The 17,177-nt window shown below is 42.1% G+C and overlaps 1 protein-coding gene across 1 annotated transcript in view; it reads right to left on the reverse strand.

Annotated features, from left to right (window-relative positions):
* Window positions 1–17,177, reverse strand: part of ablim1b (actin binding LIM protein 1b) — a 69,281-nt gene that overhangs the window by 19,419 nt on the left and 32,685 nt on the right. Inside the window, exon 5 of the mRNA XM_071346984.1 lies at window positions 7,611–7,737. Coding sequence (XP_071203085.1) covers window positions 7,611–7,737 — 127 coding nt within the window. The remainder of the gene's footprint in view (window positions 1–7,610; window positions 7,738–17,177) is intronic.

Raw genomic sequence — 17,177 nt, forward strand, 5'->3', positions numbered from 1 at the left:
CCGCCTTCCCCTGGATGTCAGTAACCAATGAGAAGTGGAATGGGCCTTCTAGGTAGCTCTCAGAGGTTATAAAAGACCAAGGAGTGAGAGTAGCCCCCCTTTCGACGCTCGCCCTTACGCAGGATGGGACCTCCGGACGCCATTTTCACAGGCTCGGTTATCAACTTGAAATGTATCCGTCTGTAATTTAATTCGATATAGGACTTAGAAACATCATAAGGTAGTTAATTTAAACCGTTTTATAGCAATTTATATCCGTTTAGTGCGATTTTGAGGAATTTCTTTGTTGTGCACTCTGAAACTTTGGACACGTTTTGGTGTCCCGTTCGATCGTTAGTGGATATTTCGAAGGACAGAGGACATCTATCGACCAAAAGACGTTTATAACATAGAAAGGATACATTGCCCAAGAATATGATGGAAGAACAGCTCAAAGTAAGCAATATTTAATATGATAAATTGTTGTTCTGTCGAAATATTTTAAACGCATATTTCGCCATTTTGTTTGGTATAGCTTTGGTATAGCTTCACTTGGCGAACCCTGTATTGAAAAGTAAGGATAATTTTAAAAATGTAAATCAGCGGTTGCATTAAGAACTAATTTGTCTTTCGATTCCTGTCAACCCTGTATTTTTTAGTCAAGTATATGATTAGCTTTTAATTAAACTAGATCACTCTGATAGATGACGTCAGACATATTGAGGCTTGATTTCCTAGTATTTTCATTGTGTAACCACGGTTTTGTATGGCTAAATATGCACCTTTTCGAACAAACTGTATATGTATGTTGTAAAATGATGTTACAGGAGTGTCATCGGAAGAATTCTGAGAAGGTTAGTGAAAAAATTAATATCTTTTGGCGGTGGTTACGTTATAGCGCTCTTTGGCTGGAATCGATGCTCTGGTAACGTTTGCACATGTAGTATGCTAACTTATCGATTTATTGTGTTTTCGCTGAAAAACGCTTAGAAAATCTGAAATATGGTCTGAAATCACAAGAACTGGGTCTTTCCATTGCTATGCTTTGTCTATTTTTATGAAATGTTTTATGATGAGTAAATTGGTCATACACGTTGCTCTATCTAGTAATTCTAGTCGATTTGTGATGGTCGGTGCAATTGTAAACTGTGATTTCTACCTGAAATATGCACTTTTTTCTAACAAAAACTATCCTATACCATGAATATGTTATCAGACTGTCATCTGATGGTTTTTTTTATAGGTTATTGGCTATCAATATCTTAGTTGAGCCGAATTGGTGATAGCACCTGAAGGAGTAAGAAACTGATGGAGTTAGAATAGTGGTGTATTTTGCTAACGTGTTTAGCTAATAGATTTACATATTTTGTCTTCCCTGTAAAACATTTTAAAAATCTGAAATGGTGGCTTTATTCACAAGATCTGTATCTTTCATCTGGTGTCTTGGACTTGTGATTTAATGATATTTAGATGCTACTATCTACTTCTGAAGCTATGCTAGCTATGCTAATCAGTGTGTGGGGGGTGGGGGGTGCTCCCGGATCCGGGATTGATACTCGTGAAAGGTTATTATTCGTATCTTAGAGCCATTTGCTTTGCTAGTTATAGCCTAATGTTAGCTAGCTAACATTGAACCTGGTTGGTTATGTAACTGCAGATTCATGCAGGGTAGTATCGTCATGAGTTGGGATTATGGTTCAATACCTACATGTCCTAACAAAAGACAAGTAACCATTTCAATAGAATGTCACTGTGACAACTGTTGATACATGTAGCTGGTAAATTCGCTCTGGCTATCTACTCCTATTTCAGAGCACTCTCGTCTGAGTGTGCCAGAGCGCAGAATAACTGAAGAATTTACGAACGCTCAACACCTGTTGAATATGGCCGGTGTCAGTAAACGTTGGCAAAAAAGTGTAAATTGTTGCCAGCAGCAGTTGCAGTCATCATTGCTCTGGGTAACATAAAAACTGACTAACCAGCTCTACTAGGGCGAGTAAAATAGTTAGTGAGCTGTTCTCTCATTTGTGTCTGGAGGTAGCTAGCAAGCTAGCCAACGTTAGCCACTTAGCTTGGCTGCTTGACTGCTGTTAGGACAGAACGCTTGGATCAACCCTTAAAGGGATGTGTGGGGCTAAAACTTGAGGGTGTGAACGATGCTGAATGGGTGTAGACAAAGAAGAGCTCTCCAGTAGGTACCAAAACGTTCAAAAGGCCACTTTTTTCAAAAGTGAGGTTACAAGTTTCTCAACTTTCCTCAAATGTAGGGTATGATATACCAGTCTGTAGCTCTGTGTCTCTACTTTTATCCAATGTAAAAAACACAATTTCAAATGTTGCTACATAAGACTGAATCAAGGCGTTCGGTCACATATCTGCACTGGATGCGTCTCAAAATCGTTTATAGCGTCCGAACAGTTTGGCCGACAAAACTATTATGACCCCTCTATGGAAAGATGAGACTTGCTCTAAGAGTACAAATTATTGTATGGGACTTACAAACGTTTGAGAAAGATCATTTCACATGTTTAACTTGTAAATGTATTTATTGGTTTCTTTTCATTTTGATAAGAGATGAAAATGCAATGAATTGCAGGTTATTTGTGTATTTAAAAATAGAAATTTACATATTTTAAGGTTGTGTCATTAGATTTGGGGTGGGGTCGTGAGGAATTCTTGGGGGGAGGGGAAATTGTGTCCCTAGCAATGTTCCCTCTAAGCTGTACTCGTGCACACAGCTCCCAGGGCCTGCTGCACATAATAAATATCAGCGCACGCAGAGAAGCATGAGATGGAACGTCACTCAACTTTCTACAGTTCTCTCGTTAGTTAACACTATCAACGTTTCCCTTTACTGTGGGAACTGTGATTGGATAATACTGCGTTGATTCACTTTCAATGTAACATACCGAAACAAAAATAACTATGCAAGAGATTTTGTTGTAGAAGGAATGCATCGTAATAGGATTCTATTGCATTGACAGGGATGACTCAGGCCCCTACTCTACACAGACGGGTGCGCCATAACCAATCAGAGCTGCAGTAGGCCTAAATGCAAATAGACCATTGCCATATATGGATCTGTGCCATTCCCTTTGAACTGGACTGTTGTTTACAGCATGAGCAGTCGTGAATTTGCTTGTTTTGAGATCAAAGCGAGAGCTACATGTAGTGACGTGTGTACACTCGTTCATATTCTTTGCTAGATGGTGAGTTATTAGCACAGTTTTAGATCATTTGTAGTCAGCAATGGGGGAGTGATTGCTTCCTACAAGAGCACAAAACGTTTGCATTTCTAGACATCTTTGAAAAGCGAGTCAGATAAAGAGGGGCAGTGTTGTATTTTGAGACAGGCTTGAATAAGCGAAGTAGCCAATAGGAAGAGGGTAGCATAATTTGTCTGATTCTCTGTAATAATGGTATGGGATGATATTTTACTTTGCAAAGTGGTTTTCTTGCACTAAACAACATTTTCAGTAACCTCTTTATCTGAAGGACAAGTGGATAAACAGGTCATGCCAAGCCCTGCATAGTTTTTTCAAAAGTCTCATGGAAAGTAAGCCTACGTTGAACACCACACATTGGCTGCTACTGTATTTCCATGTTAAACGTTACGGGATGCATTTTCTCCACTGTTTTTGATGGCAGGCCACTCTGGTAAGTCTACGTTATGATCAAATAGCCACAATAACCTACTTGACCACTGTTAACTAAATTAAAGCGGGTACAGCCTCAGTGTTCACAGTAAATGTGCCAGAAGTTGCAGACTTCTCACAACGTTCAAGTTTGCGCTCAGCAGACCTGAAATTTGCTCAGTGACGAAACAACTTAGAGGGAACATTGGTCCCCAGGAATTCTGGTGGGAAAAAAATGGGGTCCACACTGAAAACATTTCAATACCACTGGCCTAGAGTGTAGTCTGTTTGCCAGATATTCATTCTCTCCATTGTCTAAGGCACCAATATCAGCACAAATCACAGCACAGTGGCGACCCGTCATTCAGGGTAGGTTGGCTCTGTTTTGCATGTTATTTTGGCATTAATACGTGTCACATATCACTTTGCAAACAATGTTAAAATAATAATTTAGTTAAAGCCACATACAAACATTGTCTCTTTTTGCTTTCTTGAGTAAGGCCGCTCCAAAATGCAGGTGTTTCAGCCTAGCTCAGTTCTTTCTGTGGTGGCAGCCAGCGGAAAATATGGAGCGTAGGGGTTGGTAATGTTCTCTAGTTGCACCATGATTGGCTCAGTGTTCTGTCACTCATGGGGACACTAAGTCACCGCAAAATCTATGGCTAGAGCGCGAAAATTCAAGCCTCTTGTGTGCTGCCATAGAGTTACATTAGAAGTGCCCATCCAAGAAGGCTCAAGGTAATTGGGCACAGATAAAATTACATAAAATCACGCTATATCTACCGTATGTTAACATCATACTTTTAAAATCTTAGCTAGCAGTCATCATGAATCAAATAGACAATCTACTGGCAAATCCTTTTCAATCCTCTTCATATGAAGAGAGAAATTATGAAGAGAAATGGTATATAAAATGTATCGGTGCTCATCGGCCATTGGACATTACAGAACAAGTTGAAACGGCAAATTCAACAATGAGTGGTTTGGAAGGAATCAGTGGCTAACTGAAAGCCTTGCAAAGCAATCAGTAGCCTGCTATTCAGAGGAGTGGGTGTATGGTCCAAGTCTGGGTTTAAGGGTCTCTTTTCCAAGTTTAAAATTATACACATTCAACATTGGCCATGCTGTCAATCCAGTATGACTTCTGCCGTGTTCAAAACTGGAAACTCGGAACTCAGGCTTCAGTGAGTTCAAGACAACTGCGAACTCGGGAAAATACGTTTTGAACGGCCATCCAACTCGGAATTCCAAGTTGGGAACTCGGGCCTCTTTCTAGCGCTCCGACCTGAAGATCACTGACGTCATGATTCGACCTTGTTTTTTTCAGAGTTCCCAGTTGTCTTGAAAGCGCCATAAATCCAGAGAATGCCAGATTTTGATGACAAAGTTTTATGACAAAATTTGCCCACGAAGGACCAGATAAAATAAAAATGTATTGGTCACATACACATGGTTAGCAGATGTTAATGTGAGTGTAGCGAAATGCTTGTGCTTCTAGTTCCTACAGTGCAGTAATATCTAACAAGTAATTTAACAAATTCACAATGACTACCTTATACACACAAATGTAAATGGATGGAATAAGAATAAGAAGTACATATAAATATATTGATGCGGCATAGGCAAGATGCAATAGATGGTACAAAATACAGTATACAGTTGAAGTTGGAAGTTTACATACACCTTAGCCAAATACATTTAAACTCAGTTTCACAATTCCTGACATTTAATTCAGGTTATGTTGATATAGGACTCGTTTTACTGTGGATATATAGATACTTTTTAACCCGTTTCCTCCAGCATCTTCACAAGGTCCTTTGCTGTTGTTATGGGATTGTTTTGCACTTTTCGCACCAAAGTACGCTCATCTCTAGGAGACAGAACACGTCTCCTTCCTGAGCGGTATGACGGCTGCATGGTCCCATGGTGTTTATACTTGCGTACTATTGTTTGTACAGATGAACGTGGTACCTTCAGGCATTTGAAAATTGCTCCCAAGGATGAACCAGACTTGTGGAGGTCTACAATTTATTTTCTGAGGTCTTGGCTGATTTCTTTTGATTTTCACATGATGTCCAGCAAAGAGGCACTGAGGTTGAAGGTAGGCCTTGAAATACATCCACAGGTACACCTCCAATTGACTCAAATGATGTAAATTAGCCTATCAGAAGCTTCTAAAGCCATGACATAATTTTCTGGAATTTCCATGCTGTTTAAAGGCACAGTCAACTTAGTGTATGTAAACTTCTGACCCACTGGAATTGTGATACAGTGAATTATAAGTGAAATAATCTGTGTGTAAACAATTGTTGGGAAAATTACTTGTGTCATGCACAATGTAGATGTCCTAACCGACCTGCCAAAACTATCGTTTGTGAACAAGAAATTTGTGGAGTGGTTGAAAAACGAGTTTTAATGACTCCAACCTAAGTGTATGTAAACTTCCGACTTCAACTGTAAATCATGCAGATATAACTTGTGTGTAAGCAGTATATAAGAGAACGAATGGGACTGCCCTGGTGAAGCTCACTTCATGCATCTGAGTTTCACTGTGACCTCTTCAGCTTGTTATTATCAGAGTTATTCATTAAAGATTGACTTCGAGCGTCTCGTGTAGAATTTCCACAACAATTTGGCGTCACAAACTGCATGATTGATTCTGCCTTCCAAGCTTTCTAGTGAGGGTCTGCAAGAAAAACCAGTGCCACATTTTATGAAGTGTGAGGGAAATTCCCGGAATGAAGGGTTTGAAAGTGTCTGGTTGTATGCATTGATTTTGTTTACTTACTCCTTTGATAGTTTAAGTAATAACTAAATTAATAAAATGTTATGATAATTATCAGAGTGAGTGATAAGAGTAGGGAATGTGGTGGAACATTTGTTTGTGCTTTTCTAAAAAACAATTTCCGTGTTCATGCAAGTGACTGATTGAACGTGCCTGAGAGGAATCCTCACTATCAGTATCTGCAATTTGGCAGTACGCCCAGAACCTTGTTTTGAGAATGAAAGGGATATCTCAGTTTCAAGGTCTCAGCTTGGAGAGAAGAAGCCTTGTGGGGTATTGTTCGGTCACATGCATTAACAAAACGTTAATGATTAATTCATTATGAATATTTGAAATCATGCAAATATAACTTGTCTGTGTAAGCAGTATATTAGAGAACAAACGGGACTGCCCTGGTGAAGCTCACTTCAGACCGGTACGCAATGCATCTAAGTTTGAGCTTGACCGCTCCAGCTTGCTGTTAATAAACAATGCTTCATTTAGATTGACTTCAGGTGTCCCTGGTGGTAATTTCGACGACAATCCCATCTGCCAACTTCTGTATGTAGCGTCTGAACAGTTTGGGTTGCATACTAATGACCCCTCTGTGGAAATGTGAGACTATTTCCACAGAAGGTGAGACTCTTTTCACCAACATGTACATGTTGATTGTTTTGGTCTCGGATGCCCACAGGCCTCACAAGATACCCCGGTACCAGATGAAAAACAAATGAATGTAAGTACTGTATATTCTATATTGAGACCGTTTAGTGCATAAGGGGTTAAATGCACGTAAAAAATATAACAAATGTTTCCTGATCTTTCTTCTATCTCTCAGATATAGGACAGACACTTCAGAATAAACTTCCCTTTTACTTTTTTTTGGGGGGGGGGGACTATCTGTTATTCAATGCGTTTGTATTGGTTAATAGCAGTAAGGCAAAACAAAATGTTTCAAATAATATTTGTATATTTTTTTATACTTCTTAAAGTTCAAAATCAAATAGCAAAATTATATTTGTTGTGACCTTAAAACAATTCCATATAGCTTAGTATAAACCCCCTCTTATGCCCCCATATTTGAAATTTCACCCATTATAAGGTTATAATTTCATATACTCAATCAGCCTACTATTTAGAAGCACAGGTTTTCAGACACAGTCTAATAAAGAAAGAGAGAGGGTGTAGAAATTAAGAGAGGGTTGAGTGTGTTGCAGTTGATGATTACTCACTTGCTGATGTACTCCCCGCTCAGCACTTTGCCACAGGCCTTGCACTTGAAGCAGCCAAGGTGCCACTGTCTTTCCAGAGCCAATAGGGCCTGGCCATTCTTAATGTCCCTACCACAGCATGCACAGTCTGAAACACACAAACACACTTTTAGCATGATCAGAAAGACAGAGCAGACATGGCATACACAAAAGCGCACACACACCTCTGATTTATCTTTAAAATTCAACCCGTTAGCTGGCGATGTGAGTTAATAGAAGAACTCCTCATTCATTTGTCCAAGGGCACAAAGTGATTTATGTTTTCAATATAACACTATCAATACATGAGGCTCCAGGCTTTTTTACCCATAAAAAACTGATTATATAAATACATGAAGGTAATTGTAACGATGTGCGCTGTCAGTCGTCAAGCAAGTTCAGGGAGTGAGTGTTAATAAATAAACGCAACATAATACAAAACAAGAAACACGAACACACAGAAATGAAACTGAAAGAGAAACAATAACGCCTGGAGAAGGAACGAAAGGGAGTGACATATATAGGGAAGGTAATCAGGGAAGTGATGGAGTCCAGGTGAGTCTGATGACGCGCAGGTGCGCGTAACGATGGTGACAGGTGTGCACCATAATGAGCAGCCTGGTGACCTAGAGGCCGGAGAGGGAGCACACGTGACAGTACCCCCTCACCAATGCGCGGCTCCAGACGCAGGACGCCGACCAAAATAATGGAGCGGACACCTCTGCAGAGGCGCGGGAAACCGGTCAATCCGGCTGAGATGCAGGAGCATGGCGACCTAGAGCGCCGGAGAGAGAGCATACCTGACGGTACCCCCTCGTCGGCGCGTTCGGCTCGAGCCGCAGGACGCCAACCCAAGGGACGATCGCGGGGATCAGGAGCGGACCGGTCACCCCTGCTGATGCGCGGGAACCTGTCGTCAGCTGGGACATGGGAACCTGATAGACCGGTTGAGGGAGGGGAGCCTGGCGATCCAGCTGAGGCACGAAAGCCTGACAAGCCAGTGGGCGCAGGGGAGCCTAGCGATCCGACGAAGGCATGAAAACCCGACGAGCTGGCTGAGGCAGGGGAGCCTGGCAATCTGGCTGAGGCATGAAAGCCTGTAGCGGTTCCCGGGCCAGACGTCATTCCACCTGACACAAAAAAATATAATATATATATTTTTTAAATCCCTTAGGTGAGGCGTTATTCTGTAACAATGTGCGCTGAGAGTCGGGAAGCAAGTTCAGGGAGAGTGTTTTAATAAATAAACGCAACATAATACAAAACAAGAAACACGAACAGACATGAAACAGAAACAGTAACGCCTGGGGAAGGAACCAAAGGGAGTGACATATATAGGGAAGGTAATCAGGGAAGTGATGGAGTCCAGGTGAGTCTGATGACGCACAGGTGCGCGTAACGATGGTGACAGGTGTCCACCATAATGAGCAGCCTGGTGACCTAGAGGTCGGAGAGGAAGCACACGTGACAGTAATAACAACATAAACTCAGCAAAAAAAGAAACATCCCTTTTCAGGACCCTCTCTTTCAAAGATAATTCATAAAATCCAAATAACTTCACAGAGCTTCATTGTAAAGGGTTTAAACACTGTTTCCCAAACACGTTCAACACCTGTGGAACGGTCGTTAAGACGCTTGCAGACGGTAGGCAATTAAGGTCACAGTTATGAAGACTTAGGACACTAAAGAGGCCTTTCCACTGACTCTGAAAAACACCAAAAGAAAGATGCCCAGGGTCCCTGCTCATCTGCGTGAACTGGCATGCTGCAAGGAGGCAAGAGGACTGCAGATGTGGCCGGGGCAATAAATTGCAATGTCCGTATTGTGAGACGCCTAAGACAGCGCTACAGAGAGACAGGATGGACAGCTGATCGTCCTCGCAGTGGCAGACCACGTGTAACAACACCTGCACAGGATCGGTACATCCGAACATCAACACCTGCGGGACAGGTACAGGATGGCAACAACAACTGCCCGAGTTACACCAGGAATGCACAATCCCTCCATCAGTGCTCAGACTGTCCGCAATAGGCTGAGAGGCTGGAATGAGGGCTTGTAGGCCTGTGGTAAGACAGGACCTCACCAGACATCACCGGCAACAACGTCGCCTATGTGCACAAACCCACCGTCGCTGGACCAGACAGGACTGGAAAAAAGTGCTCTTCACTGACGAGTCGCGGTTTTGTCTCACCAGGGGTGATGGTCGGATTCACGTTTATTGTTGAAGGAATGAGCGTTACACCGAGGCCTGTACTCTGGAGCGGTATCGATTTGGAGGTGGATGGTCTGGGGCGGCATGTCACATCATCATTGGACTGAGCTTGTTGTCATTGCAGGCAATCTCAACGCTGTGCGTTACAGGGAAGACATCCTCCTCCCTCATGTGGTACCCTTCCTGCAGGCTCATCCTGACATGACCCTCCAGCATGACAATGCCACCAGCCATACTGCTCGTTCTGTGCGTAATTTCCTGCAAGACAGGAATGTCAGTATTCAGCCATGGCCAGCGAAGAGCCCGGATCTCAATCCCATTGAGCACGTCTGGGACCTGTTGGATTGGAGGGTGAGGGCTAGGACCATTCCCCCCAGAAATGTCCGGGAACTTGCAGGTGCCTTGGTGGAAGAGTGGGGTACCATCTTACAGCAAGAACTGGAAATTCTGGTGCAGTCCATGAGGAGGAGATGCACTACGGTATTTAATGCAACTGGTGGCCACACCAGATACTGACTGTTACTTCTGATTTTGACCCCGCCTTTGTTCATGGACACATTATTCAATTTCTGTTATTCACATGTCTGTGGAACTTGTTCAGTTTATGTCTCAGTTGTTGAATCTAGCTATGTTCATACAAATATTTACACACCTTAAGTTTGCTGAAAATAAAAGCAGTTGACAGTGAGAGGAAGTTTCTTTTTTGCTGAGTTTAGAATCATAAGCATTTCGCTACACTCGCAATAACATCTTATAACCATGTGTATGTGACCAATAGATTTGATCTCTCGTGACCACAAGGGAGAAATGTATATTGTTTCGAAAAGAGATGCTTGTCAGCTAGTCTAACAGCTAATTCTTTATGATGGCAGCCATGTTTGTTTATGTTTGACAAGCAAAAACTCCCTCATCCCAGTGAATGCCATTCACTATAAGACGCAAATAAAAAAAGTCAAAGACGGCTGCACCCATTGCCTGAAAAATCTGAATTTAGTTTGGCCACTTTTCAGCATATTACAAATTTTCAACTTACGTGTTACAGTGTATACAAGAACCGGAGCACATGACTTGACAAGTCATTTACAGCTTTTGACAAATCACAAATAAAATAAAATGTTATCACCTCACAGATCATCACCCCAAATACAACTCTACTTACTAGCCTTACCATAGCATGAAAGCTAAACAGGGTTGCCAGATTTGGCTGAAACCATTTTAGGGGAGTTTGTGGGGGGGTTCATTTCATTTGAGGGGGATTTCAAGTCCATGGGGGGTAGAAATAGAGGAAGGTATCGTTGGGGGATATGATGGAGGATATATTACTATGATAATATATTATTTTTATACTGAGGGTCATTGTCCTACTTAGGGTCATTGTCCTACTGGAAGGTGAACCTCCGTCCCAGTCTCAAATCTCTGGAAGACTGAAACCGGTTTCCCCCAAGAATTTCCCTGTATTTAGCACCATCCATCATTCCTTCAATTCTGACCAGTTTCCCAGTCCCTGCCGAAGAAAAACATCCCCACAGCATGATGCTGTCAACACCATGCTTCACTGTGGGGATGCGGTTCTCGGGGTGATGAGAGGTGTTGGGTTTGCACCAGACATAGCGTTTCCTTGATGGCCAAAAAGCTAAATTTGTCTCATCTGACCAGAGTACCTTCTTCCATGTGTTTGGGGAGCCTCCCACATGCCTTTTGGCTAACACCAAATGTGTTTTCTTTTTTTTTTCTTTTAGCAATGGCTTTTTTTCTGGCCACTCTTCCGTAAAGCCCAGCTCTGTGGAGTGTACGGCTTAAAGTCGTCCTATGGACAGATACTCCAATCTCCGCTGTGGAGCTTTGCAGCTCCTTCAGGGTTATCTTTGGTCTCTTTGTTGCCTCTCTGATTAATGCCTTCCTTGCCTGGTCCGTGAGTTTTGGTGGGCGTCCCTCTCTTGGCAGGTTTGTCGTGGTTCCATATTCTTTAATTTTTTAAATAATTGATTTAAATGGTGCTCCGTGGGATGTTCAAAGATTCAGATTTTTTTTTTATAACCCAACCCTGATCTGAACTTCTCCACAACTTTGTCCCTGACCTGTTTGGAGAGCTCCTTGGTCTTCATGGTGCCGCTTGCCAGGTGGTGCCCCTTGCTTAGTGGTGTTGCAGACTCTGGGGCCTTTCAGAACAGGTGTATATATATACTGAGATCATGTGATAGATCATGTGACACTTGCACACAGGTGGACTTTATTTAACTAATTATGTGACTTCTGAAGGTAATTGGTTGCACCAGATCTTATTTAGGGGCTTCATAGCAAAGGGTGAATACATTTGCATGCACCACTTTTCCGTTTTAACATTTATTTTTTTATATTTTTCATTTCACTTCACCAATATGGACTATTTTGTGTATGTCCATTACATGAAATCCAAATATAATTCATTTAAGTTACAGGTTGTAATGCAACAAAATAGGAAAAATGCCAAGGGGGATGAATACATTTGCAAGGCACTGTACTACAGTCTATATGTCAATAGAACTTCGGTTGTGTTTTTGCAAATTTGCTTTGTTAAAATCCCCAGCTACAATAATTGCGTCCTCAGGATATGTGGTTTCCAGTTTGCATAAAGTCCAGTTAAGTTCTTTGAGGGCCATTGTGGTATCGGCTTGAGGGAGAATATACACGGCTGTGACTTTTACTGATGAGAATTCTCTTGGGTGGTTATACGGTCCGCATTTGATTGTGAGGTATTCTAGGTCGGATGAACAAAGGACTTGAGTTCCTGTATGTTATCACAATCACACCATGAGTAGTTCATCATGAAACATACATCCCCACCCTTCTACTTCCCAGAAAGATATTTATTCTTGTCTGCGCGATGAACTGAGAGCCCAACTGGCTGTACGGACTCAGACAGTATATCCCGAGAGAGCCACGTTTTCATAAAACAATTCCTGATGTCTCTCTGGAAGGAAATCCACGCCCTGAGCTCGTCTGCCTTTTTATCCAGACACTGAACATTAGCGAGTAATATACTTGGAAGCGGTGGGTGGTGTGTGCGCCTCCTGAGTCAGACTTGAAGTCCACCCCGAGTACCTCCTCCGCAGGCGGTGTTTTGGGTCTACCTCTGGAATCAGTTAATTTGCCCTGTGGGGTACGAACAATGGATCCGATTTGGGAAAGTCATATTCCTGGTTGTAATGCTGGTGAGTTACCATCACTCTGATATCCAAAAGTTCTTCCTGGCTGTATGTAATAACACCCCCAAAAGTCTGGGCTAATAATGTAAGAAATAACACATAAAAAATCTAAATACTGCAAAGTTTCCTAAGAGCTAGAAGCAAGGCAGCCCTATCTGCCGGCGCCATTTTCAGCATGATCATGACACAGGTGCACCTTGTGCTGGGGACAATAAAAGGCCACTCTAAAATGTGCAGTTTTGTCACACAGCACAATGCCACAGATTCGAGGGAGCATGTAATTGGCATGCTGACTGCAGGAATGTCCACCTGAGATGTCGCCAGATAATTGAATGTTGAATGAATTTCACTACCATAAGCCGCCTCCGTCATTTTAGAGAATTTGGCAGATACGCCATCTAGCCTCCATAACCATAGACCACGTGTAACCACGCCAGCCAGGACCTCCACATCAGGCTTCTTCACCTGAGACCAGCCACCCAGACATCTGCAGAAATTGTGGGTTTGTAAAACCAAATAATTTCTGCACAAGCTGTCAGAAACCGTCTCAGGGAAGCTCATCTGCATACTCGTCGTCCTCACCAGGGTCTTGACCTGACTGCAGTTCGGCATCGTAATTGACTTCAGTGGACAAATGTTCACCTTCTATGCTATGGCCACTGGCATGCCAGAGAAGTGTGCACTTCAGGGAAGAATCTCCGTTTCTACTGTACCGGCCAGATGGCCAGCATATTTGGGATGTCCTGGATCGGCGTGTACAACAGCGTGTTCCAGTTCCCGCCAATACCCAGGGATCGGTGCACCCCCCCCCCCCCCCCCCAGGATGGTTGAGTTAACGTAGGCTAATGTGATTATCATGAGGTTGTAAGTAAAATAAAATCCCAGGACATAGACATATCTGATATGGGCAGAAGCTTAAATTCCTGTTAATCTAACTGCACTTTCCAATTTACAGAAGCTATTACAGTGAAAGAATACCATGCTATTGTATGAGGAGAGTGCACAATTATGAAAATGTATTAATAAACCAATTAGGCACATTTAGGCAGTCTTGATACAACATTTTGAACAGATATGCAATGGTTCATTGGATCAGTCTAAAATGTTGCACATCTAGTGGCCAAAATCTAAATTGCGCCTGGGCTGGAAAAATACATTATGGCCTTTCTCTTACATTTCAAAGATGATTGTAATAAAAAACAACAAAACCGTTTATTTTCCTCGTATTATCTTTTACCAGATCTAATGTGTTTTTTCTCCTACATTAATTTCACATTTCCACAAAAAAGTGTTAACTTTCAAATGGTATCAAAAATATGCATATCCTTGCTTCAGGTCCTGAGCTACAGGCAATAATATTTGGGTATGTTATTTTAGTCGAAAATTGAAAAAGGGTCCGATCCTTAGAGAAGTGGGACAACATTCCACAGGCCAGAATCAACTCTATGCGAATGAGATGTGTCATGCTGCATGAGGCAAATGGTGGTCACACCAGATACTGACTGGTTTTCTAATCCACACCCCTAACTTTTTTAAGGTATCTGAACACAACAAATGCATATCTGTATTCCCAGTCATGTGAAATCCATAGATTAGGGTCTAATGAATTTGTTTCAAATGACTGATTTCCTTATATGAACTGTAACTCAGTAAAATCTTTGAAATTGTTGCGTGTATCTTTTTGTTCAGTGTAATTACTAATAATTCCTCTTTATTCTGTACTTTCAGAAACCACACACACAAATACACTGAACATCTTTCTTGCCGAAGATTGTGGCCAGCTTTTGTATGCTAGTAACATACTGTTTGAACCAATATGTAATAGTTGTTCATTTAATTGAAGTAGTAGTAGTGGTTGAAGCACAAAAACAAAAACTAGTTTTACTAGAAGAAAGAAAAACTGCAAGAAAAGACTGACAACTGTCATTTCATTATAAATATGCATAACCCATATTTCAATATTCATATAGTAATTGAACAACAAAAATTGCATTCCCACCCCCCCAGGTGCTCCTCCAGCGCTCTGTCATGAGGTTCTCTTTGTACTTTCGGTAGGTAATCGTCCCACCTATGGGGAAAGGGAGTGGGGAGAATGAGGGATGGCAGGATGATGAGTGGGTAGGTGGGTGAGCTATTGTCAATATAATTGCATATTGGAACTTTATGTCCAATTATAAAATAAAATAAAAAACTAGTTCAGTAATATTCTCACCTGTAAGATGACGGGGAAGTATGTTGGCCATTGAGGAAAGTAATGCCGATCAGATGGAAAAATATCTTCTTATACCACGTTGTAGTTTTCTCAGCGCATTCCACAAAACTCTTCATCATGTTCACCTTATTCACTACCCCCATTTTGAGGTTACAGTACACAGTCTGCTTTGATCTTTCCCTCTCCCGTCAGGTGGTCCACCTTCCCTGTGGCCGACAGGGTTGCTGTATGGACAATGCAGAGGACATGGACGTCTCGTTTGTCATTCTATTTTACTGCCAGCTGTTGACCGTTCTCATTGAACTCCACCTCCTCCCTCTGCATCTTCCTGCTTCCGAAATACTGGCATCCCCTTCATGTTCGATCGGACTGTGCCACAGGCCACTTTGCTGTTGAAGAGCAGATGCTGGAAGAGTGTGGGACTGTACCAATTGTCCACATACAAAGTGTGTCCATTCCTAGGAAGTGGAGCCAGCATGGTCAACACCATGGACCTGGACACCCCAAGCCCCTCACAATGTTGGATGTCAGTGATGGACCCTGTGTAGACCACATTGTCCTAGACAAATCCTGTCTTCACGTCGCACATATCAAAGAACTTGACCCCAAACCTGTGCATTTTGGAGGGAATGTACTGACATAAAGCCAGCCTACGCTTCCATAACATCAGGGACTCGTCAATGCACAGGTTTTTGTACTGTATGGCACAAAGACCCGAACCAAATGCTGATGTCATGATGGTAAGAACATTGATTTGTATAAAAGTGGTCATTTAGGTTGGCAGTAGCATTGTTTACGAAATGCAGGCATTGCAGCAGAACTAGGAAGGGAAAAGAGAGTGACAAAGAAGGGAGTTGCAAACATAGGATCCATGCTCCAGTATTCACTTAGGGAGTTCTTCTTTACTATCCCCATGAGAAGGACTGTCATCAGGAAGGTATACATTTCACTAATTGTGGTTGTAACCCATTTAGCGAGCTTCCCCCTCACTCTTGGCTCTCTCTTCTCCTGTAGCTCCAAGGCATAGCGATTGTTCTCCTCCACTATGTCTCCCACCAGCTCCTCTGTCAGAAACAGCTTGAAGAACTCTGCCTCAGAGGGAGATGGCAAGGGGCTTTGCACTCCAGACTGATATTCAGCAGGGCCCGGAGGGGTGAAATGGCTGGTGGCCTTCCAGCTACCGCAGACCTGCCGTACTTCACCCACTGTTGGTCTGCCTCCATCACCACCATAATCTCCAGAATGACCGGGGACTAAAGCGGTTAAAATTATTATTGTCATATAATCTTACTTAATTGACCATGTATAGCAGGTTGAAATTTGGCTGTAGAATCAATGACCGAAAAATATGTATTTTCAATGTCTGTAAATGACATATTTTCAACGTCCAGTTTAAAATGTATTTTCACGTTTCATTCAGCACCTAAAACGCACCGGATTTTAATGCCTGGAAAATACATATTTTCAAAGTCTTGGAACTACATATTTTTGACGTACGTATAAGACGTCTTTCAACATCCATATAAGATTATTTTTCAACATAATTTTCCTTACTTGGGTGCATCCATTGATGTTCCATTTGTCCAGTGAACTATGGACACCTCTCCCACTCTGTCTGGGCAGGGTAACAGGAAGCGGTCTAGGATAGGCTAATGTTGGAGAAGTTATACACTCTTAGATAAAATAAAAGGTGCTAAGTAAGATTCTTTGGCTTGTCTCCATAGGGGAAATCCTCTATGATGGGTCCTGCCTAGAACCCTCTATAAATGGTTTGACCAAAACCCTTTTTATCATCTAAGGGGTCTTCCTAGAACTCTCTTTGAAGGGTTCTTCCTAGAACCATCTATGAATTATTCCACCAGCCTTATTAACCTTTAAAATTCAACTCTTTATGACAGTACATTACATAAATCATATGGACTTTCTTTGAGGGCCTAGTT

Source organism: Salvelinus alpinus, chromosome 17 (assembly GCF_045679555.1).
Source record: "Salvelinus alpinus chromosome 17, SLU_Salpinus.1, whole genome shotgun sequence".
NCBI classification, from domain to species: Eukaryota; Metazoa; Chordata; class Actinopteri; order Salmoniformes; family Salmonidae; genus Salvelinus; species Salvelinus alpinus.